Source organism: Salvelinus alpinus, chromosome 11 (genome assembly GCF_045679555.1).
Source record: "Salvelinus alpinus chromosome 11, SLU_Salpinus.1, whole genome shotgun sequence".
Lineage (NCBI taxonomy): Eukaryota > Metazoa > Chordata > Actinopteri > Salmoniformes > Salmonidae > Salvelinus > Salvelinus alpinus.
In genome coordinates, this window is record NC_092096.1 from 47615984 (window position 1) to 47640852 (window position 24869).

At 42.5% G+C, this 24869-nt stretch overlaps 1 protein-coding gene across 1 annotated transcript in view; it reads right to left on the bottom strand.

Moving 5' to 3' along the window:
• The window catches only part of tnfsf10l (TNF superfamily member 10, like), a 76004-nt gene that overhangs the window by 10795 nt on the left and 40340 nt on the right, over positions 1-24869 (bottom strand). The window contains exon 3 of the mRNA XM_071333300.1: positions 292-328. Within this exon, the coding sequence (XP_071189401.1) occupies positions 292-328 (37 nt within the window). The remainder of the gene's footprint in view (positions 1-291; positions 329-24869) is intronic.

Genomic DNA, 24869 nt, shown 5'->3' on the forward strand with positions numbered 1-24869 from the left:
TAAACATGACATCATCATCATTACCATCATCACCACCACTATCGAGGTCATGACCGATAAAAACAAAATGTAAAAACAAAATGTTCCAGATTCAACACCACGATAGGGGGTATACATGTACTGTATGTATAGATAGGTTTGTCATAGTTTTTTAGTCACACAATAGTTCATGCAGGTAGAGTATGATAGGGGATAGGTATTCGGTTGATGGAGTTTTAAATTGTTGTCATTGTTACTGAGTGTCACACAACGGTCATACAGACAGGTACAGTATTTGAGAGATTGACTCACCTTCAAACGTCTGCTTTGAGATTATGTTCTCTGTCACCTATAAAATTAAGATAAAGATGTCGTATGAGAACAGGTGGCATTGGTGCTGGCAGAGACTAGATCAGCATCATTATCTTTATGATATAAACTTCCAATACAACAGGTATAGACATCGAAAGTAAAAAAAAACACAACCAGCATCATCATTATCCTCATCTTCATCACTATCAGTCACGTGCTGTGGTTTAGTTTCTCCCTTATGCCATTTCTCTGGCATGTACTATGTAGTCTTGACTTATTCAAACTTAAGACACTACTCCTTTTACGGAGGTTTGGTGGGTACGTGCGAAAGATAAACAAAATAAAAAGATCCAACAAGAGATATCACTTATTTGTTGGGCAGTTTGTGGGTTAGATTCAAGATGCATTGCTGAAGTTCTGCTACTGGCATATAGACATTGTAGGAAAACGTATCAGGAAAGCCAGTATGATGGTATTTACACAATACATGTAGGCAGTGGAAAGACGGATATAGACATTGTAGCAGGAAAGCCAGAGTGATGGTATTTACACAATACATGCTGACAATTGGCAGCAACAACCAGTGATATTTCAAACTGTACTCTGTACTTTATGTGTACGGTATGTGTATATAGCCTTGTTATTGTTATTTTATTGTGTTACATAAAAATTTTTTTTTTACTTTAGTTTATTTGGTAAATATTTTCTTAACTCCTCTTGAACTGCACTGTTGGTTAAGGGCTTGTAAGTAAGCATTTCAAGGTAAGTTCGGTGCAGTTGACAAATAAAGTTTGATTTGTTGTTGTTAGAAAGACCCTGTTCTCTGTCTGTCTGTCTATGTACACTACCATTCAAAAGTTTGGGGTCACTTAGAAATGTCTTTGTTTTTGAAAGACATGTTTTTTTTGTCCATTTAAATAACAGCAAATTGATCAGAAATACAGTGTAGACATTTTTAATGTTGTAAATGACTTTTGTAGCTGGAAACGATGGATTTTTTAAATGGAAAATCTACATAGGCGCACAGAAGCCCATTATCAGAAACCACCACCCCTGTGTTCCAATGGCACGTTGTGTTAGCTAATCCAAGTGTATAATTTTAAAAGGCTAATAGATCATTAGAAAACCCTTTTGCAATTATGTTAGCACAGCTGAAAACTGTTGTTCTGATTCAAGAAGCAATAAAAAACTGGCATTCTTTAGACTGGTTGAGTATCTGGAGCATCAGCATTTGTGGGTTCGATTACGGGCTTAAAATGTCCAGAAACAAAAAACATTCTGAAACTCATCAGTCTTTTCTTGTTCTGAGAAATGAAGGCTATTCCATGCGAGAAATTGCCTAGAAACTGAAGATCTCATACAATGCTGTGCACTACTCCCTTCACAGAACTGCGCAAACTGGCCCTAACCAGAATACAAAGAGGAGTGGGAGGCCCCGGTGCACAACTGAGCAAGAGGACAAGTACATTAGAGTGTCTAGTTTGAGAGACAGACGGCTCACAAGTCCTCAACTGGCAGCTTCATTAAATAGTACCCGCAAAACACCAGTCTCAACGTCAACAGTGAAGAGGTGACTCCGGGATGCTGGCCTTCTAGGCAGAGTTCCTCTATCCAGTGTCTGTGTTCTTTTGCCCATCTTATTATTTTCTCTTTATTGGCCAGTCTGAGATATGACTTTTTCTTTGCAACTCTGCCTAGAAGGCCAGTATCCAAGAGTCGCCTCTTCACTGTCGACGTTGAGACTGGTGTTTTGCGGGTAGAACAAAACAGGACAATGACCCCAAGCATATAACCAAAGCAATGTTGGAATGGCTTCAGAAGAATGGGATAGTTCCATGAAACATGGGACCAACACTTTACATGTTGCGTTTATATTTTTGTTTGTTCAGTGTATGTTGGTTCAGCTATATGCCCAAATGTTGAGCAAACTCACAATCCTATTGCAACTGGTTACCTTACAATTGTACATTGATAACATTTTATTTTACAGTGCACGCACGCATACATACATAAAACACACATGCACAAGACAATTGCTTTCACACTGTAGTTTTGGTTTATAGCACGAAGAGCTGTGTTCTAAATGTGACCAGGGTTAAAGTTTGAGCACCGACTCCAACCATAACAGTAAAACCACCAGCTGCAATAACAACAAACAAACTAAGTCTTCAACCTTTCACCCTTTTTACAGAGGCCCTAGTACAGTACAGACCCCGTAGAGAAAGATTTCAGATGAACTCGGATACCATTTTTATATCTCTGCGTCCAGCATAAAGGAAGTTAAACGTAGTTTCGCGAGCCAATGCTAACTAGCGTTAGCGCAATGACTGGAAATCTCTGGATGCAGAGACCTAAAAATGGTATCCACGAGTTCATCTGACTAGGGAAGTAGATTGAGGGCTTCATTGCCAAAATCTTGACCTATCCCTTTAAAGTTCTTAAGAATGAATTTGAAAAAGTTCTTAAGATGATTCTGCACAGAGCCTTATTGGGGCCAGTAATCAAAGCGACTCAAACTAGGAGTGCTGATCTAGGATCAATCCCCTCCCTCCCCATGCAATCTTATTAATTACGATCTATGAAGGCCAAACTGATCCTAGATCAGCAGAACTACACCGTCATGCATTGTGAATATGGCCACTGATATCAGAAAGAGCTGATAAACAGGGTCTTGATTCACTAAACATTCTTAAGGAGGAATTTGAGAAAGTTCTTACGATTTTGCAGATTTGCATGTACCTCATAACTTCCTTAAGAACTTATTTGTTTTACTGAATCCATGCCCTCGTTATTCACTGGAAAGGCTAGTCAAAAGGGAAGAAGTAAAGAGGGAAAACAAGGGGAGAGGGAAAGACAAGTATGCACATGAACAAGTATTTGGACTACTCTGGGAGCTTAGCAGAAGATGGAAACCCAATCCCTTAATATGTGTGTGTGTGGTGCAGGTCTGGGCCAGTCTAAGCTCTCCATAGCTCTGTGGCACAGAAAGGGAAACTTATCTTGCCATAATCTACTCAAAAAAGTTACCGTCTCTCAGTTCCTTCAGCAGGGCTGATGATTAATATGTAACTTATATCTCATTTAAGAGACAGATATAGAAATGTGATATACAGATCTGGATCTATGGAACGGACAGGGAACCTTATCTAGGTCTGATCGAATCTAAGAAGTTACTGTTTTCCCATTCTTTCAGCAGGAGTTAACATTAATAAGTAACTTATACCTCCTTTAAGACACAGTTCTAGAAATACAGTAGAATGGTCACAGTCTGAGTGATATATAGATCTGAGCTAGTGGTCTTACATTGGGCGAATCTTATCTAGTACTAATATACTCTAAGAAGTTACCGTTTCTGTATTTCAGCAGGGCCAATGATGTAATAAGCAATTTATACCCTCCTATAGGTATAGAATAGAAATATAGTAGATTGAATTTGTATTTGTATTTATTATGGATTCCCAGCTACTCTTACTTGGGTCCGGCAAAATTAAGGCAGTTATACAATTTAAAAATCATTACAATACATTCAGAAGAGATTTCACAACACACTAAGTGTGTTCCCTCAGGCCCCTACTCCACTATCACATATCTACAACACAAAATCCATGTGTACTTGTGTATAGTGTGTCTGTTATCATGTGTGTGTATGCATGTGTCTGTGTGTGTTGCTTCACAGTCCCTGCTGTTCAATAAGGTGTATTTTTATCTGTTTAAAAAAAAATCTGATTCTACTGCTTGCATCAGTTACTTGATGTGGAAAAGAGGTCCATGTAGTCATGGCTATATGGAATACTGTGCTCCTCCCATAGTTTGTTCTGGACTGTGAAGAGACCTCTGGTGGCATGTCTTGTGGGGTATGCATGGGTGTCTGAGCTGTGTGCAAGTCGTTTAAAATGACAGCTCGTTGCTTTCAACAAGTCAATACCTCTCACAAATACAAGTAGTGATGAAGTCAATCTCTACTCCACTTTGAGCCAGGAGAGATTGACGTGCATATTATTAATGTTTGCTCTCTGTGTACATCTGTAACGGTTTTCCTCTTCCTCTTCATCCGAAGAGGAGGAGCAAGGATTCGACCAAAATGCAGCGAGGTGTGATGACATATTGAATTTATTTAAAGACGAAGACGAACACGAAAAAAACACTTGGAAAATTACAAAATAACAAAACGACGTAGACAGACCTGAACATAGAACTTACATAACTACACGAAGAACTCACGAACAGGAACAGATTACATCAAACGAACGAACAAACGAAACAGTCCCGTGTGGTGCGCAGACACAGACACGGAAGACAATCACCCACAAACAAACAGTGTGAACAGCCAACCTATATATGGTTCTCAATCAGAGGAAAACGTCAAACACCTGTCTCTGATTGAGAACCATATAAGGCTAATTACAAGTGACCTAAACATAGAAACACAAAACAATGAATGCCCACCCCAACTCACGCCCTGACCAACTAAACACATACAAAAATAACATAAAACAGGTCAGGAACGTGACAACATCCAAGGGCCATCTGAGCCAATTGTAATTTTCTAAAGTCCCTCCTTGTGGCACCTTTAATTATTTTTTTATTTCACCTTTATTTAACCAGGTAGGCCAATTGAGAACAAGTTCTCATTTACAACTGCAACCTGGCCAAGATAAAGCAAAGCAGTGAGACAAAATCAAACACAGACTTACACATGGGATAAACAAACGTACAGTCAATAACACTATAGAAAAATCTTTATACAGTGTGTGCAAATTATGTAAGGAGGTAAGACAATAAATAGGCCAAAAGTGCCAAAGGAATTACAATTTAGCAATTTACACTGGAGTGATATATGTGCAGATGATCTGCACGTAGAAATACTGGTGTGCAAATGAGCAGAAAAACATAAACAAATATGGGGATGAGGTAGGTAGTTGGTTGGATGGGCTATTTACAGATGGGCTATTTACAGATGCCGCGATCGGTAAGCTGCTCTGACAGCTGAAGCTTAAAGTTAGTGAGGGAGAAAAAAACCCTCCAACTTCAGTGATTTTTGCAATTCGTTTCAGTCATTGGCAGAAGAGAACTGGAAGGAAAGGTGGCCAAAGAGGAGTTGGCTTTGGGGATGACTAGTGAAATATACCTGCTAGAGCGCATGCTACAGGTGGGTGTTGCTATGGTGACCAGTGAACTGAGATAAGGCGGAGCTTTACCTAGCAAAGACTTATAGATGACTTGGAGCCAGTGGGTTTGGCGACGAATATGCAGCGAGAAGTCAAGGATCGGTAGGATAGTCAGTTTTACGAGGGTGTGTTTGGCAGCATGAGTGAAAGAGGCTTTGTTGCGAAATAGGAAGATGATTCAAGATTTAATTTTGGATTGGAGATGCTTAATGTGAGTCTGGAAGGAGAGTTTACAGTCTAGCCAGACACCTAGGTATTTATAGTTGTCCACATATTCTAAGTCAGAACCATCCAGAGTAGTGATGCTAGTCAGGCAGGCGGGTGCGGGCAGCGACTGGTTGAAGAGCATGCATTTAGTTTTACTAGCATTTAGGAGCAGTTTGAGGCCACAGAAGGACTGTTGTATGGCGTTGAACCTCGCCTGGAGGTTTGTTAACACTGTGTCCATAGAAGGGACAGAAGTATACAGAATGGTGTCGTCTGCATAGAGGTGAATCAAAGAATCTCCAGCAGCCAGAGCGACATCATTGATATATACAGAGAAAAGAGTCGGCCCGAGAATTGAACCCTGTGGCACCCCCATAGAGACTGCCAGAGGTCCGGACAACAGGCCCTCCGATTTGACACACTGGACTCTATCTGAGAAGTAGTTGGTGAACCAGGTGAGGCAGTCATTTGAGAAACCAAGGCTGTTGAGTCTGCCGATAAGAATGTGGTGATTGACAGAGTCAAAGGCCTTGGCCAGGTCGATGAAGACGGCCGCACAGTACTGTCTTTTATCGATGGCGGTTATGATATTGTTTAGGACCTTGAGCGTGCCTGAGGTGCACCCGTGACCAGCTCGGAAACCAGATTGCATAGCAGAGAAGGTACGGTGGGATTCGAAATGGTCGGTGATCTGTTTGTTCACTTGGCTTTCGAATACTTTTTAAAGGCAGGGCAGGAAGGATATAGGTCTGTCACAGTTTTGGTCTAGAGTGTCTCCTCCTTTGAAGAGGGGGATGACCACGGCCGATTTCCAATCTTTAGGAATCTCAGATGATAGGAAAGAGAGGTTGAACAGACTAGTAATAGGGGTTGCAACAATGGCGACTGATCATTTTAGGAAGAGAGGGTTCAGATTGTCTAGCCCAGCTGATTTGTAGGGATCCAGATTTTTCATCTCTTTCAGAACATCAGCTGTCTGGATTTGGGTGAAGGAGAAGCGGGGGGGGGGGGGCTTGGGCCAGTTGCTGAGGGGCGTGTGGTGCTATTGGCCGGGGTTGGAGTAGCCAGGTGGAAAGCATGGCCAGCCATAGAGAAATGTTTGAAAAAGCTAGCCTTTGCTTTCCTAACTGACTGTGTGTATTGGTTCCTAACTTCCCTGAAAAGTTGCATATCGCTGGGACTATTTGAAGCTAGTGCAGTACACCACATGGTGTTTTTGTGCTGGTCAAGGGCAGTCAAGTCTGGAGTGAACTAAGTGCTATATCTGTTCTTAGTTCTACATTTTTTGAAAGGGGCATGCTTATTTCTGATGGTGAGGAAAGCACTTTTAAAGAATAACCAGGCATCCTCTACTGACGGGATGAGGTCAATATCCTTCCAGGAGACCCGGGCTAGGTCGATTAGAAAGACCTGCTCGCAGAAGTGTTTTAGGGAGCATTTGACAGTGATGAAGGATGGTCATTTGACCGCGGACCCATAAAGGACGCAGGCAATGAGGCAGTGATCACTGAGATCCTGGTTGAAAACTGCAGAGGTGTATTTAGAGGGCAAGTTGGTCAGGATGATATCAATGAGGGTGCCCATGTTTACAGATTTGGGGTTGTACCTGGTAGGTTCCTTGATAATTTGTGTGAGATTGAGGGCATCTAGCTTAGATTGTAGGATGGCCGGGGTGTTAAGCACATCCCAATTTAGGTCACCTAGCAGTACGAACTCTGACGATAGATGGGGGGGCAATCAATTTACATATGTTGTCCAGGGCACAGCTGGGAGCTGAGGGGGGTCCATAACAAGCGGCAACAGGGAGGGACTTATTTCTGGAGAGATGGATCTTTAAAAGTAGAAGATCGAACTGTTTGGGCATAGACCTGGATAGTATGACAGAACTCTGCAGGCTCTCTCTACAGAAGATTGCAATTCGCCCCCTTTAGCAGTTCTGTCTTGACGGAAAATGAAATTGGGGATGGAAATTTCCGAATTTTTGGTGGCCTTCCTAAGCCAGGATTCAGACACGGCTAGGACATCAGGGTTGGTGGAGTGTGCTAAAGCAGTGAATAAAGCAAACTTAGGGAGGAGGCTTCTGATGTTAACATGCATGAACCCAAGGCTTTTACGGTTGCAGAAGTCAACAAATGAGAGCGCCCGGGGACACACAGGGCCTGGGTTAACCTCTACATCACCAGAGGAACAGAGGAGGAGTAGGATGAGGGTACGGCTAAAGGCTATAAGAACTGGTCGTCTAGTGCTTTGGGAACAGAGAATATAAGGAGCAGATTTCTGGGCGTGGTAGGATAGATTCAGGGCATAGTGTACAGAGAAGGGTATGGTAGAGGGTGCGATTACAGTGGTGGTAAAACTAGGCATTGAGTGACGATGAGAGAGGTTGCATCTCTGGAGGCGCCAGTTAAGCTACAGTACAGTAGTCCAGGTGTGCCATTACTAGGGCGTGTAGGACCTGCCTTGTTGATAGTGCTGATAAGAAGGTAGAGCAGAGCTTTATTATGGACAGACTTTTCCCCATCTTAGTTACTGTTGTATCAATATGTTGTGACCATGTCAGTTTACAATCCAGGGTTACTCCAAGCAGTTTAGTCACCTCAACTTGCTTAATTTCCACATTATTTATTACAAGATTTAGGGTTTTGTTAATGATTTGTCCCAAATACAATGCTTTTAGTTTTTGAAATATTTTGGACTAACATTCCTTGCCACCCATTCTGAAACTAACCGCAGCTCTTTGTTAAGTGTTGCAGTCATTTCCGTCGCTGTAGTAGCTGATGTGTATAGTGTTGAGTCATCCGCATACATAGACACACTGGCTTCACTCAAAGTGGCATGTTGTTAGTAAAAATTGAGTTCGACCCTTTCAAAACAACCACCTTGTTCACAAACACAGAATCATTCACAGCCTAAAATTGTCATGTTCTGACCTTAGTTCCTTTTTATGTCTTTATTTTAGTTTGGTCAGGGCGTGAGTTGGGGTGGGCATTCTATGTTGTTTTTCTAGGTTTTGTTCTGTTGTTATATTTCTATGTGTTTGGCCTAGTATGGTTCTCAATCAGAGGCAGGTGTCAGTCATTGTCTCTGATTGGGAGCCATATTTAGGTAGCCTGTTTTCTATTGTGTTTTGTGGGTGGTTGATTCCTGTTTCGGTTGCTTGTTTGTACTTTTGTTAAGTGTTCTGTTGATTTAATAAATATCTCATTATGGATACTTACCACGCTGCACATTGGTCCGATCCTTGCTACTCCTCTTCAGACGAAGAGGAAATCCGTTACAAAAATATCTAAAATCCATTCTATAATTTTTTTCTATGATCTCAGACAGTCACAAACACAACATGGTATCGCCTCTATTGTGACTTTTTCTCTGTAGGGCACTGTGGAGCAACCACAGCCATCGATTTCATGCCAGACATCCAATCTCATGATAACCCCTATACTGGAGTTTCCAGTAATAAATATGCATCACCTGCATTCATGGGCCAGGGAGGGGCAAGACAGTGCTGAAGCCCTCTTTAGAATAGGCATAGCACCTCCACTAGCACCAGCAAAAAAAAGTTTTATTAGTACCTGCATGCACACCTAATAACACCTAAGAATTTAGACTTTTGTTCAACCAGTTGCCTTGATCCGTTGGTTTCATTTCACTAGAAACCCTCTGAGCATAGAAATGTGTCTGGACTGGTAGAATATGAAGGCAATGCATTTAAACTTCAAAAGATTAGCATTCTCAAGTCTGAACTGATCTCCAATGTTATAAATGCTTAAATTGAATTAAATCTATCAAGAGTATTTTCCCTCTAGCATGGGGAGTAAACATAATCTTAACACATCCTACCCTAAATTGTTCGTATTTATTGGAGGTATTGCCTAAGAAACAGACAACTCTTCCTCTACATTATTCACTGTTATATCACATTGGCACGCACACACGTTTACCTGTCCAGCAACCAGACTTGAATTATCAGGCTTATATCATTCACAATGGGGAGTTTGTACTGCTCTGTGGATGAATGATGCCACACACACGCACACACACACACACACACACACACACACACACACACACGTAATCCCTGGATGAACCGCTCCATATAAACACAATCCATTAAAAGACGTTCCTTAATCAGAAGTGGTGCTTTACAAAGGGAATAGGGTGCGATTTGGAACACATGCTATGATAAAAGTCTGTAAATATCTCACCTCTTAAAGTTTAGGATTAACTTGTCCAGAGTTCACAGTTTGACAATCTTCTGGTTCTATTTCCCAATATAGTGCACTACTTTTGACCAGAGCCCTATAAGCCTTGGTCAAACGTAGTGCATTAAATAGGGCATAGAATCTTGTTTACTATGACTGTCATATATTCATGCAGTTTCACGCCATCTATACAACAACATAGGCCTATATATCCTTTAAGCAGGGTTCATACAAACATTGGGAAGTCAAATTCAAGGACTTTTTCAAGCACTTACTTGTAATTTTCAAGGACCGAAATGTTATACAATTGTATAGTACATATAACGCCTAATATAGAACCCCTCCCCCCAAAAAGCATGCAAAAAGAGTTAAAAAATATATTTTTTATTTTATTTATTTTTCCGAACCTTTAATTTAACTAGGCAAGTCAATTAAGAACAAATTCTCATTTTACAATGACTTTAAGACGCCAACACTTTTTTAGGGCTTGCCAATGTATTGATAATGTAATTATTATTACATTATACAATGTGAGAATAATGTGGACATTGCCTGACTAAATAGATTGGATGCATGCGTGGTAATTTTTCTGTAGCCTTGTGTCCGACGCAGGCAGAGATAAGCCATGAATAGATAAGCCATGAATAGCGGTAGCATTAATCTAACCATCACTGTTTTTGACCAAAAACCAGCTTTGTTTTTTAATGGAAGTACTTGTATAAAAAGCCAAGTTGAAGCCAATATTAGATGTTGTCGTCCTCATAATAAACTCACATGGTTTTACCGCAAAAAGAGCATCAACACACTTCAATTGAAGCAGCAGGAAACAAACGAAAGTGGCCACATCTCTCACAAAAATCCCAGATAATTATAAAGGAGAACATAAATTGGCTACAATAATTACAATAACTTTTCAAGCACCAAATTGAATAAATACTTGATTTTCAAGGTAGGCCTATTCCAGTACTTGGTTATCTGAGCTCCAAATTCAAGTTCAACCAGGCTACTTCAAACCCCTTGTACTGTTTAAAATCGCTGTTGTCATTACATCCATAATAATTAATAGGAATGGCTTTGTAATGTTGTGCAATAGTCTATCCTACACCCAATTGCTCACAGCAGACTCGGTGTCCAATCGGAGGCACAAAAACTTATTAAAACATCAACTCATTACCTTGATGCTTTCTCTGTTAGATCTCATGAGACCCTGCTGTAAATCAAGCAGAAAACAGATGATCTTATAATAAAAAGCATGAGATGGCGCACACCCCCAAAAAGTTGATAGAGGTGACAACTAATGGCGAGTAAACTGTATGTTATAAAAAATAAATAAATAGAGTCACAATATATACAAGCTCCCAGTTATTTATTGGGTAACCACGAGCGTTTCGGCATCACTGTGCCTTCTTCAGGTTGAAGAAGGCACAATGATGAAGAACTCACTAAAAGTGGCAGTAATAAAGCCTCTCTTGAAAAAGCCAAACCTTGACCCAGATAATATAAAAAACTAATCGGCCTATATCGAATCTTCCATTCCTCTCAAAAAAAATTGAAAAAGCTGTTGCGCAGCAACTCACTGCCTTCCTGAAGACAAACAATGTATACGAAATGCTTCAGTCTGGTTTTAGACCCCATCATAGCACTGAGACTGCACTTGTGAAGGTGGTAAATGACCTTTTAATGCCGTCAGACCGAGGCTCTGCATCTGTCCTCGTGCTCCTAGAACTTAGTGCTGCTTTTGATACCATCAATCACCACATTCTTCTGGAGAGATTGGAAACCCAAATTGGTCTACACGGACAAGTTCTGGCCTGGTTTAGATCTTATCTGTCGGGAAGATATCAGTTTGTCTCTGTGAATGGTTTGTCCTCTGACAAATCAACTGTAAATTTCGGTGTTCCTCAAGGTTCCGTTTTAGGACCACTATTGTTTTCACTATATATTTTACCTCTTGGGGATGTCATTCGAAAACATAATGTTAACTTTCACTGCTATGCGGATGACACACAGCTGTACATTTCAATGAAACATGGTGAAGCCCCAAAATTGCCCTCGCTAGAAGCCTGTGTTTCAGACATAAGGAAGTGGATGGCTGCAAACGTTCTACTTTTAAACTCGGACAAAACAGAGATGCTTGTTCTAGGTTCCAAGAAACAATGAGATCTTCTGTTGAATCTGACAATTAATCTTGATGGTTGTACAGTCGTCTCAAATAAAACAGTGAAGGACCTCAGCGTTACTCTGGACCCTGATCTCTCTTTTGACGAACATATCAAGACTGTTTCAAGGACAGCTTTTTCCCATCTACGTAACATTGCAAAAATCAGAAACTTTCTGTCCAAAAATTATGCAGAAAAATTAATCCATGCTTTTGTTACTTCTAGGTTAGACTACTGCAATGCTCTACTTTCCGGCTACCCGGAAAAAGCACAAAATAAACGTCAGTTAGTGCTAAATACGGCTGCTAGAACCCTGACTAGAACAAAAAAAATATCATATTACTCCAGTGCTAGCCTCCCTACACTGGCTTATTGTTAAGGCAAGGGCTGATTTCAAGGTTTTACTGCTAACCTACAAAGCATTACATGGGCTTGCTCCTACATATCTTTCCGATTTGGTCCTGCCGTACATACCTACACGTACGCTACGGTCACAAGACGCAGGCCTCCTAATTGTCCCTAGAAATTCTAAGCAAACAGCTTGAGGCAAGGCTTTCTCCTATAGAGCTAAATTTTTATGGAATGGTCTGCCTACCGATGTGAGAGATGCAGACTCGGTCTCAACCTTTAAGTCTTTACTGAAGACTCATCTCTTCAGTAGGTCATATGATTGAGTGTAGTCTGGCCCAGGAGTGTAAAGGTGAAAGGAAAGTCTCTGGAGCAACGCACCGCCCTTGCTGTCTCTGCCTGGCTGGTTCCCCTCTCTCCACTGGGATTCTCTGCCTCTAACCCTATTACAGGGGCTGAGTCACTGGCTTACTGGTGCTCTTCCATGCCGTCCCTAGGAGGGGTGCGTCACTTGAGTGGGTTGAGTCACTGACGTGATCTTCCTGTCTGGGTTGGCGCCCCCCTTGGGTTGTGCCGTGGCGGAGATCTTTGTGGGCTATACTCGGCCTTATCTCAGGATGGTAAGTTGGTGGTTGAAGATATCCCTCTAGTGGTGTGGGGGCTGTGCTTTGGCAAAGTGGGTGGGGTTATATCCTGCCTGTTTGGCCCTGTCCGGGGGTATCATCGGATGGGGCCACAGTGTCTCCTGACCCCTCCTGTCTCAGCCTCCAGTATTTATGCTGCAGTAGTTTATGTGTCGGGGGGCTAGTGTCAGTCTGTTATATATGGAGTACTTCTCCCGTCTTATCCGGTGTCCTGTGTGAATTTAAGTATGCTCCCTCTAATTCCCTCTTTCTTTCTCTCTCTTGGAGGACCTGATCCCTAGGACCATGCCTCAGGACTACCTGGCCTGATGACTCCTTGCCTTCCCCAGTCCACCTGGCCGTGCTGCTGCTCCAGTTTCAACTGTTCTGCCTGCGGCAATGGAACCCTGACCTGTTCACCGGACGTGCTACCTGTCCCAGACCTGCTGTTTTCAACTCTAGAGACAACAGGAGCGGTAGAGATACTCTCAATGATCGGCTATGAAAAGCCAACTGACATTTACTCCTGAGGTGCTGACTTGTTGCACCCTCGACAACTATTGTGATTATTATTATTTGACCATGCTGGTCATTTATGAACATTTGAACATCTTGGCCATGTTCTGTTATAATCTCCACCCGGCACAGCCAGAAGAGGACTGGCCACCACTCATAGCCTGGTTCCTCTCTAGGTTTCTTCCTAGGTTTTGGCCTTTCTAGGGAGTTTTTCCTAGCCACCGTGCTTCTACACCTGCATTGCTTGCTGTTTGGGGTTTTAGGCTGGGTTTCTGTACAGCACTTTGAGATATCAGCTGATGTAAGAAGGGCTATATAAATCTATTTGATGATATTTGAAATTTGATTTGAAGGCACAGTGATGCCAAAATGTAATTACTGGAAGCGTTTATGTAGTGTGTGACTCTATTTACTGTTATTGCAAACAGATGATCAACATCAATTCGCTAGGGATATTAGCTCCATGGGTCCAGGCACAACTGTCTTCAATGGGGTACTGAATGAGACACCAAGATATTCTGAACATTAATAATGAACACCTTTTTCCCCAGCACTTGGCCTGTTGTTGCATCGCAGGCGCTATCACAACAGCTGTTGTTCACTTGACTGTCATTAGGAAAATTCCTTCCTGGATCAGATGATGATGTGTGAAAATATCATGGCGTAACTAAATCAGCTGGACACCAAATGGCATCCAACAAGTAGTATGTATAATTATTGAAGAACCACGTTAACGACAGTATCAATTTAGGTTTTACGTATCAAGGTATGGTGACTCGGTTAGAAGCATTCGATTTTTGCAATGCATACATTGTTTTGGATTTGTGTGCCCATGAAAACAGTTTTCACCCAATAACATAAGGAAACACGAAATTATATGTAGTTACACTTCATTTCTGGGATTTCTACAACAACAAAAAAACAGGACAGCTAGATCCAGGATTCTTACATGGTTCAAGTTCAATGGCTAATTTAACTGGTTAAAGCTTGATATAGTAAGTAATTGCCATTAATGCAAGGACAGAAAAGTAATGTTTTATGTCACATGATTTTGGACAAATCTGTCAAGACACCAACCATGATAAAGGGTTAAACATAGGTTTTAAATCAACTTGTGAATTTTATTGAAAATAGCAATGATCCATCTTTATATCTTAATGTAATGGCATGAAAACAATTGGCAGATTACTATCAATGACTTAACAGCAGCTGTAACAAGTTGTCCAGTGTAGGGAATCCCCACTGGCACCCTAGTTTATAGAAAGATGTAAACACCTGCTCTTTCCATGACATAGCTTTTACCTGGATTCACTTGGTCAGTCTATGATCCTTTATTGATGTCACTTGTTAAATCCACTTCAAATCAGCATAAATGAAGGTGAGGAGACAGGTTAAAGACAGGTTTTTAAGCCTTGAGACAATTGAGACATGGATTGTGTATGTGTGACATTCAGAGGGTGAATGGGCAAGACAAAATATTTAAGTACCTGGTATGGTATATAAGTGCTTGGTATGGGTATGGTAGTAGGTGCCAGGTGTACTGGTTTGTGTCAAGAACTACAACGCTACTGTGTTTTTTTTACACTCACTGAGTAGATGCAGTGTACTCAGTGTGTGTGTGCATGATACTCAGTGTGTGTTCCTACGTGCAATATTCTCTTTGCTCTGTCCTCTCCACTGCACCGTAACCTAAGTATGTAACCTGACTCTCAGCCATACCAGCTCTGACTGAGCTGCTGCACATTGTTGGCAGAGAGAGAAAGAGAGAGGGGGGAGAGAGAGACGAGTTCACAGTACACAGCAGGACTACCACCACAACCCCCCCTATACCAACTTGACCTTAGCTACTTTATCAACCAGCCTCCGTCTCTCCCTCTCCCTCTCTACACACTCTGCTTCCTTGTTCTTTCTCTCTGTCCCTATAACTCTACCTTTTTTTCACTCTCTCTCTCTCCCTCTCAATCATTCCATTATTTTATTTTCCTCTTCCAAACAGTCTGCTCTGTTCACAGGTTATAGAGCAAGACCCCCATAGCACGCTACACTCGAAGATAATATTTTCCCCCTTTATTTCTTCCTCTCTTTTTTCTCCTTTTTTCCCTTTTTTTAAAGACACAAAGGGCGGACAGACAGACAACTCCGAACTGGGTGGAACGCAAACCTTGACCCAGGACGGAGAGAGGGATGGAGGGAGCAAGGGACGATGGAGGAACATATGGAGAGCAAGGAGAGGGGTAGACAACTAGACACACATGCCTTTTTGTGTTTGTTTTTCTGGTAGAAGTTAGACTAACACTAAGACTTTTGTGACCCCCACACCTGGCCGTCAATCGTTATTCATTTTTAATCCTGTTGAATATAGCCCACTTTGTTGGTACACAACACGTCCCATACCTCCTCATCCTCGGGCAGGTGTTGAAGGGAGGAAAGGAAGAAAATAACACAAAGAGCACACATGCACATATACACCTGTTGTATTCGGCGAATGTGAGAAATAAAAATTTGATGAGTGTGTTCATGTGTGCTCTTTGATGTGTTAGATGGTTAAACAATGTATCTACAGTAACCAGGATCTAGACAAAATCTATCTACAGTTATTACATATCCCCCTCTATTTACTTCCTTCCCTCCCTTCAACCCATGCCCGAGGACAAGAAACTTCCGAAATTAACCAGCAATTTGTGTGTGTGTGTGGGGTGGAGGGTGGGGTTAAAAAGAAAGGATTGGAATGAGGAAGAGGGAGGGAGGGCGGACAAAACAAGCCATTGAGACTGGGCAGCGGAAGAGGGGATAGTGAGGATTATCTACAACGTTTGGAGAAGGCTAGCCGAGGAGGGGGGAACAGAGGAGAGATGGATAAATTAACAATTTGGATGACTATGGGTCAGATGAGTGGAGGAGAGGAAGAGGAGGAGAAATAAAAGGATAGAAGAGGTGGATGAATGAGGAATGTAGATGACTATGGGTCAGATTGATGGTGGAGAGAAGGACGAGGATGGATGAGATACGAGGATGACTCGGTCAGATGAGTGGAATGAATGAGAAGGACTATGAGTGCTGTATGGTCTCCTTGTCTCTAAGGTGTTAATAATAGATTATACCAGCCATGTCTGGTTAAAGCCACATGGTGCCTAAGAGATTAGAATGAATGAAGGAACATCAGTGTTCTCTTCAAGTTGACCTGACATACTTGTTCCCTTCAAGTTTTTTACATTTTTTATTTCACCTTATTTAACCAGATAGGCCACTTGAGAACAAGTTCTCATTTACAACTGCGACCTGGCAAAGATAAAGCAAAGCAGTGCGACACAAACAACACAGAGTTACACATGGAATAAACAAACGTACAGTCAATAACACAATAGAAGAAAATCTATATACAGTGTGTGCAAATGAGGTAAGATTAGGGAGTTAAGGCAATAAATAGGCCGTAGTGGCAAAGTAATTACAATTTAGCAATTAAACACTGGAGTGATAGATGTGCAGAAGATGAATGTGCAAGTAGAGATACTGGGGTGCAAAGGAGCAAAACATTTTTTATAAATAACAATATGAGGATGAGGTAGTTGGATGGGCTATTTACAGATAGGCTATGTACAGGTGCAGCGATCTGTGAGCTGCTCTGACAGCTGATGCTTAAAGTTAGTGAGGGAGATATGAGTCTCCAGCTTCTGTGATTTTTGCAATTCGTTCCAGTCATTGGCAGCAGAGAACTGGAAGGAAAGGTGGCCAAAGGAGGAATTGGCTTTGGGGGTGACCAGTGAAATATACCTGCTGGAGCGCATGCTACGGGTGGGTACTGCTATGGTGACCAGTGAGCTGAGATAAGGCGGGGCTTTACCTAGCAAATACTTATAGATGACCTGGAGCCAGTGGGTTTGGCAACGAATATGAAGCGAGGGCCAGCCAACGAGAGCATACAGGTCGCAGTGTTGGGTAGTATATGGGGCTTTGGTGACAAAACAGATGGCACTGTGATAGACTGCATCCAATTTGCTGAGTAGAGTGTTGGAGGCTATTTTATAAATGACATCGCCGAAGTCAAGGATCAGTAGGATAGTCAGTTTTACGAGGGTATGTTTTGAGAGGATGCTTTGTTGCGAAATAGGAAGCCAATTCTAGATTTTGGATTGGAGATGCATGATGTGAGTCTGGAAGGAGAGTTTACAGTCTAACCAGACACCTAGGTATTTGTAATTGTCCACATATTCTAAGGCAGAACCGTCCAGAGTAGTGATGCTGGACGGGCGGGCAGGTGTGGGCAGCGATCGGTTGAAGAGCATGCATTTAGTTTTACTTGCATTTAAGAGCAGTTGGAGGCCACGGCAGGAGAGTTGTATGGCATTGAAGCTCGTATGGAGGTTAGTTAACACAGTGTCCAAAGAAGGGACAGAAGTATACAGAATGGTGTCATCTGCGTAGAGGTGGATCAGAGAATCACCAGCAGCAAGAGAGACAATCATTGATGTATACAGAGAAAAGAGTCGGCCCGAGAGTTTAACCCTGTGGCACCCCCATAGAGACTGCCAGAGGTCTGGACAACAGGCCCTCCGATTTGACACACTGAACTCTATCTGAGAAGAAGTTGGTGAACCAGGCGAGGCAGTCATTTGAGAAGCCAAGACTGTTGAGTCTGCCGATAAGCATGTGGTGATTGACAGAGTCGAAAGCCTTGGCCAGGTCGATGAAGACGGCTGCACAGTACTGTCTTTTATCGATGGCGGTTATGATATCGTTTAGGACCTTGAGTGTGGCTGAGGTGCACCCGTGACCAGCTCGGAAACCAGATTGCATAGCAGAGAAGGTACGGTGGGATTCGAAATGGTCGGTGATCTGTATGTTAACTTGGCTTTCGAAGACCTTAGAAAGGCAGGGCAGGATAGATATAGGTCTGTAACAGTTTGGGTCTAGAGTGTCTCCCCTTTGAAGAGGGGGAATTTGACGATTTGTTTATCTTCAAGTTGACCTAACTTGTTCCTGTCACGCCCTGACCTTAGAGATCCTTTTCATGTCTCTATTTTGGTTTGGTCAGGGCGTGAGTTGGGGTGGGCATTCTATGTTTTGTGTTCTATGTTTTTTATTTCTGTGTGTTTGGCCGGGTGTGGTTCTCAATCAGAGGCAGCTGTCTATCGTTGTCTCTGATTGAGAACCATACTTAGGTAGCCTTTTCCCACCTGTGTTTTGTGGGTAGTTGTTTTCTGTCTTTGTGTCTGTACCAGACAGGACTGTTTCGTTTTGTTCATTCTCTTTGTTATTTTGTTTAGTGTTCTGTTTTAATAAATTAACATGAACACTTACCACGCTGCGCTTTGGTCCGATGATTCCTCATCTTCAGACGACGAACGTGACAGTTCCCTTCTAGTTGACATTACTGTACTCTTTACAGTGAAGCGTCAGTGTCACTGCCCTTTAGTAGCTCCCATGGAGGGTGGCTAGCAATGGAGCGTTGGTCTTTAATGGTCTCCAACCCTGGTACAGGAGAGCTACCGTATGCATGCTTACACTAGCACATCTGATTCAGCTAAACAACTAATCGTCAGGAGCACAAAAAGTTTTCAACCTTTTCCAGATGCTCTCACCCATCTGGAAAAAAGGAATGCATATGTGAGGATGCTGTTCATCGACTACAGCTCAGCCTTCGATAACATAGTGCCCTCTAAGCTCACCACAAAGCTCACGGCCCTGGGTCTGAACTCCTCCCTATGCAATTGGGTCCTGAACAGGCCGCCACCAGGTGGTGAAGGTAGGCAACATTATCTCCTCAACACTGATTCTCGACCCAGGGCCCCACAAGGGTGCATCCTCAGTCCACTTCTGTATACCCACGACTGTGTGACCTCATACAGTTCCAACTCCATCATCAAATTCAGAGTTCCAACTCCATCAAATTCGCTTATGACATGACAGTAGTAGGCCTAATTACCAACAACGACGAGGCGGCCTACAGGGAGGAGGTACGCACTCTGACGGCATGGTGCCAGGTAAACAACCTCTCCCTCAACGTCAGCAAAACAAAGTAGTGGATTGTGAACTTCAAGAGGAACCAGGCTGGGCACGCGACATCCTCATCAACGGGGAGACAGGCAAAAACTTCAAGTTCCTCGGCGTACACAACTCCAAGCAGCTGAAATGGTCAAATTACAAGGACACTGTGGTGAAGGCATGACAGCGACTCTTCAACCTCAGGATGCTGAAGAAATTCTGCCTGTCCCAGATGGTCCTCAGTGTTCTACAGGAGCAACATTGAGAGCATACGGTCGGGCTGCATCACAGCCTGGTACAGAAACTCCATCGCCGCGGATCGCAAGGCACTACAGTGGGTGGTACGCTCAGCCGAACGCACCATTGTCCTCCAGGACAACACCAATATTTTCTTTATAGAATGATTTATTTAATATTACATGTATTGCTTTTATTTCATTTTGACCTTCATTGTTGGAGCTCGGACCTTAAGATGTTCCCTGTACCCTGTAATTACACCTGCAACCCTGTACATGTGACTATTCAAATTATAATCTAATATCTCTCGTTCTCTCCCTCTGTTCAGCCCTCTCTACATACCCCACATCTGGAACCACATCAAAAGGCCAATGCATGAAAGAGAGAAGGAGATAGATGTAAAAAGAGAGAGAATACCTAACACACACAGGGGGTCCAGCGGACACGAAAAACACTGTCCCCTTTCAATAGTTCTCTCCATTCCTTAGTCTTCCTCTCTTTCCCCTCCATTCTGCTCTCTCTCCATCCCTCCATTCCCCTCTGTTCCTCTCCATACAGTCAATAAGTCTGTGTTCCACGGTCAGGAATTCGATTACGTCATAGAAACTTATTCTCTCTCCCTGTGTTAATAACTACCAGGTGTGTCAGCTACATGTTCTAAAAAAATGGAATGCCTTCGTGAAAAGTAGGTTGAGTCTTTTCTTTCTCTTTTTTCCTTTTCAATTTCCCTCCTCTGTTCTTCTCCCTCTCTCTCGCTTATCCATCATTCCCAGACTCTTCCATTTATCTCTCCTCTCCTCTTTTCATCCATCCATCCATCCATCTATCCATCTATCTCTTTTATTTTAATTCTCTCCATTGATTAACTCCCTTCTTTCTCTACCAGCTTTCTTCATCTATCACTCAATTTTCTTTTTCTCTACCCTCCCTCTCCATCATCAAGTACGAGGACAGATTTATAATCGCGTTATTCATCGTTGTGGCAATAGGCCTAACCACAGCATTCCGTGGGTCTATGTTAATACACTTCATGTCTCCGAAGTGTGATTGTGTGTGCCCGCAGTGTGTGTGTGCGCGAGTGTATATATGCGTGTATATGTATATAGTATGTGTGTGTGTGTTGTGGTCCATGTGTTTCACATTAGGATCTAGAATGCCTCTGTCTCTGCTGACAGATAATGGACTACAGCCGCTCTCAATTAGCACACAGATTTGATGATCCACTGGGAGTGTGAGTGTGGGCGTATGTGGGAGAACCCCAAAATACATACATACATACATACAGACAGACAGACGGACGGACGGACGCAATGCATTACACTGTGTCTTAATGACAGCTATCGAGAGTGGAAGCTAAAGTGCGTATGTGTGATTGTGTGATTGTGTGCATCCGCTCACTCAATCGCTCGAATGTGTATCTTGGATAGGGAGATATAATATATTCCATATTAACAGTGGCTATGTGAGGGCGCTAGCAAAACAGTTTGGTTAAAGTTAAAGCTAGGCCAGTTTTTCAGCTCAAGTGTTTCATACAACGACAGAATCTAACACAGACCAGCCAAAGCCCCACAGAAAACCATCGGCACTGATTAGCCTGAGTATTTTCATGCAAGAACACTGAGCAGAAAGAGCAAGCCAAGTGCTGGGTTTGGCTTACGCTAACCTAATGTTAGCCATTTGGCCTAGCATAGCCTAACACTTGTTAACCCTAATTGAAAAAAATTAAGAATTGCCCCAGTTGCAAAGAACATTAAGTGTTTGTTTCCCTTAAGGATTTACCTTCAGGAATAATTTTCCCATACCTAAGGGAATTGTTTAAAGTGGAACTGACAGAGATTTAGCAACATAAAATCTGTTCATATACACACAGGAAGAATAAGACACTTTTTTATTTTTATGACAAGCGATCACTTAGATGGTCAAGTTTTCATAAATTCATAGAATGTTTGGGAATGACTTATAGTAAGGCATTTGCGAAAATTCAACAGCAATGTAGAGTGGGAAAGCGGCCATGCATTTGGACAATTAATAGACACTGCAGTAAATAAAACCTAACATAAACATCTGTCTTGTCCAGGACCGGAGTCTAGGCAGACCGGTGTGCCATAGCCAATCAGAGCTACAGTAGGCCTATATGCAAATAAGACATTTGCCACAAGGGCCTGAAATCAATCATTTGAACTGGAATGTGTGTTTACAGGCAGTAGCAACAGTTCGACTTCAGCTCATTAGAACGCATTTGCCAAAAGCCACCTGCATGGATATCAGCAAATATGTGAATTCCACGTTCGGGAACTTCACAGTTCTATTGATCAAACAACAATGAAAAGGTAGGCTTTCTCCCCCTCAGCTAACTATACACACGAACTACGAGATCACCAACTAATGCTCGACAGAGAGAGATAAGCTAAAATCTAACCAGGGAACATGAGATAAACCCACTCAAACTTTTTAAACCGAAGCCAGACTACAACATTTTCATAGCCTAGCTAGTACTATCGCATGTACACTTCCCCCCCGCTGCATGATGTAAATGGGACAAACAAAAGCAGCATCATTTAAGTTTCCATACACAGATGCGTGCGCATCAGGCTGTAATTTCATATAGTAGATGACTCAACCGTTGACTCATTTATGCTCGCTTGTGTGTTCTATTCGGCCTGCAGGGCCTTGTGTTTTACACGTGTGCTAGCCTATTAGCCATGTTATGACTGACTTGTGATCATTGCCCTTGCTAGTTTGATTGTATTGACATTCCCAGCCTTAGTTACAGTCGTCCATTTTTCTTCAAAATATTGAGTCATACTGAAACGGTGCATCCCAAATGGGTGGAGGCAGCAAACAATGTAAACAAGGCCAGCTGTGATTTACAACCTGATAGCAATATTTTTGTGACAACCAAGAAATGTATTGGTGAATTAAACTCACTGTCCTCTCACTGTCAACTGCATTTATTTTCAGAAAACTGTGTAAATATTTGTATGAACATAACAAGATTCAACAACTGAGACAAACTGAACAAGTTCCACAGACATGTGACTAACAGAAATGGAATAAGGTGTCCCTGAACAAAGGGGGGGTCAAAATCAAAAGTAACAGTCAGTATCTGGTGTGGCCACCAGCTGCATTAAGTGCTGCAGCGCATCTCCTCCTCATGGACTGCACCAGATTTGTCAGTTCTTGCTGTGAGATGTTACCCCACTCTTCCACCAAGGCACATGCAGGTTCTTGGACATTCTGGGGGGGGGGGGGGGGGAGAACATGGAAGAACACTGACATTCCTGTCTTGCAGGAAATCACACACAGAACGAGCTGTATGGCGAGTGGCATTGTCATGCTGGAGGGTCATGTCAGGATGAGGATGTCTTCCCTGTAACGCACAGCATTGAGATTGGCTGCAATGACAAAAAGCTCAGTCCGATGATGCTGTGACACACCGCCCCACACCATGACGGAACCTCCCCCTCCAAATCGATCCCGCTCCAGAGTACAGGCCTTGGTGTAACGCTCATTCCTTCGATGATAAATGCGAATCCGACCATCACCCCTGGTAAGACAAAACCGTGACTCGTCAGTGAAGAGCACTTTTTTGCCAGCCCTGTCTGGTCCAGCAACGGTGGGTTTGTGCCCATAGGCAACGTTGTTGCCGGGGATGTCTGGTGAGGAGCTGCCTTACAACAGGCCTACAAGCCCTCAGTCCAGCCTCTCTCAGCCTATTGTGGACAGTCTGAGCACTGATGGAGGCATTGTGCGTTCCTGGTGTAACTCGGGCAGTTGTTGTGTCCATCCTGTACCTGTCCCGCTGGTGTGATTTTCGGATGTACTGATCCTGTGCAGGTGTTGTTACACGTGGTCTGCCACTGCGAGGACGATCAGCTGTCCACCCTGTTTCCCTGTAGCGCTGTCTTAGGCGTCTCACAGTACGGACATTGCAATTTTTTGCCCTGGCCATATCTGCAGTCCTCATGCCTCCTTGCAGCATGCCTAAGGAACTTTCACGCAGATGAGCAGGGACCCTGGGCATCTTTCTTTTGGTGTTTTCAGAGTCAGTAGAAATGCCTCTTTAGTGTCCTAAGTTTTCATAACTGTGACCTTAATTGCCTACCATCTGTAAGCTGTTAGTGTCTTAACGACCGTTCCACAGGTACATGTTCATTAATTGTTTATGGTTCACTGAACAAGCATGGGAAACAGTGTTTAAACCCTTTACAATGAAGATCTGTGTTATTTGGATTTTTACAAATTATCTTTGAAAGACAGGGTCCAGAAAAAGGGACGTTTCTTTTCTTGCTGAGTATATATTAAACTCAGCTATTTATATTAATCATGTATTGAACTGCATCCACATATTCTGCCAACAATGTCATTGGAATTTTTTGTCAAATACAACCTATTTTTAAAACCTCTTATGAAGTTAGTTTTGAAGCATAAGCTGGGAATTTCATATTTTTAACAAATATTATAATTGTCTATTTCATATCTGCAAAGTAGTTAACACACTGTCAGTTCCACTTTAAGAGCGTTGCATAGAGCCCCTAAACATTCCTTAGGTAAGGGCATAATGTCAAATGTGCATAAAGATGTCAGAATTCAGATATGACATCATTGTTTTGGCACTATCCACTGAGTTTGTAAACTACGGTGCGCGACATGGTTCAATGTGCCAATAAATCAGCACAAAATACCTTTTCGGTTTTTCACATTGCCTGCGTCTTGAAGCTAAAATTGGGATCATGTATTCTCAGCTAATGTCCTTATGAATAAATAGTAACGGAGAGCAATGTACAATACGGTTTTCAAGAGGGGAAGTATGATTTTACAAGTATCTACTTTTCTTCTCCATGAACTTGGGCTACAATACAGTGTGTGCAGTCAGGCAGATGTTCATTCTGAAGGAGACATTGTGTAGCCTCAGGGGGTTCGCTTTGGACAAGCTCAGTCTCATACATCCCCAATCCAAGTCAATTAACAGGCACATACATTCACATGCACACGCATGCATGCACAAACAAATATATACATCCACTCTATCCAAGTAAATTTACACCACAAGAAATAAGACATTCCATTTCTATTACAACTGGCGACAGGACTGGCGATAGGACAATTGTATAATTGTGGTGGAACGGTGACTGT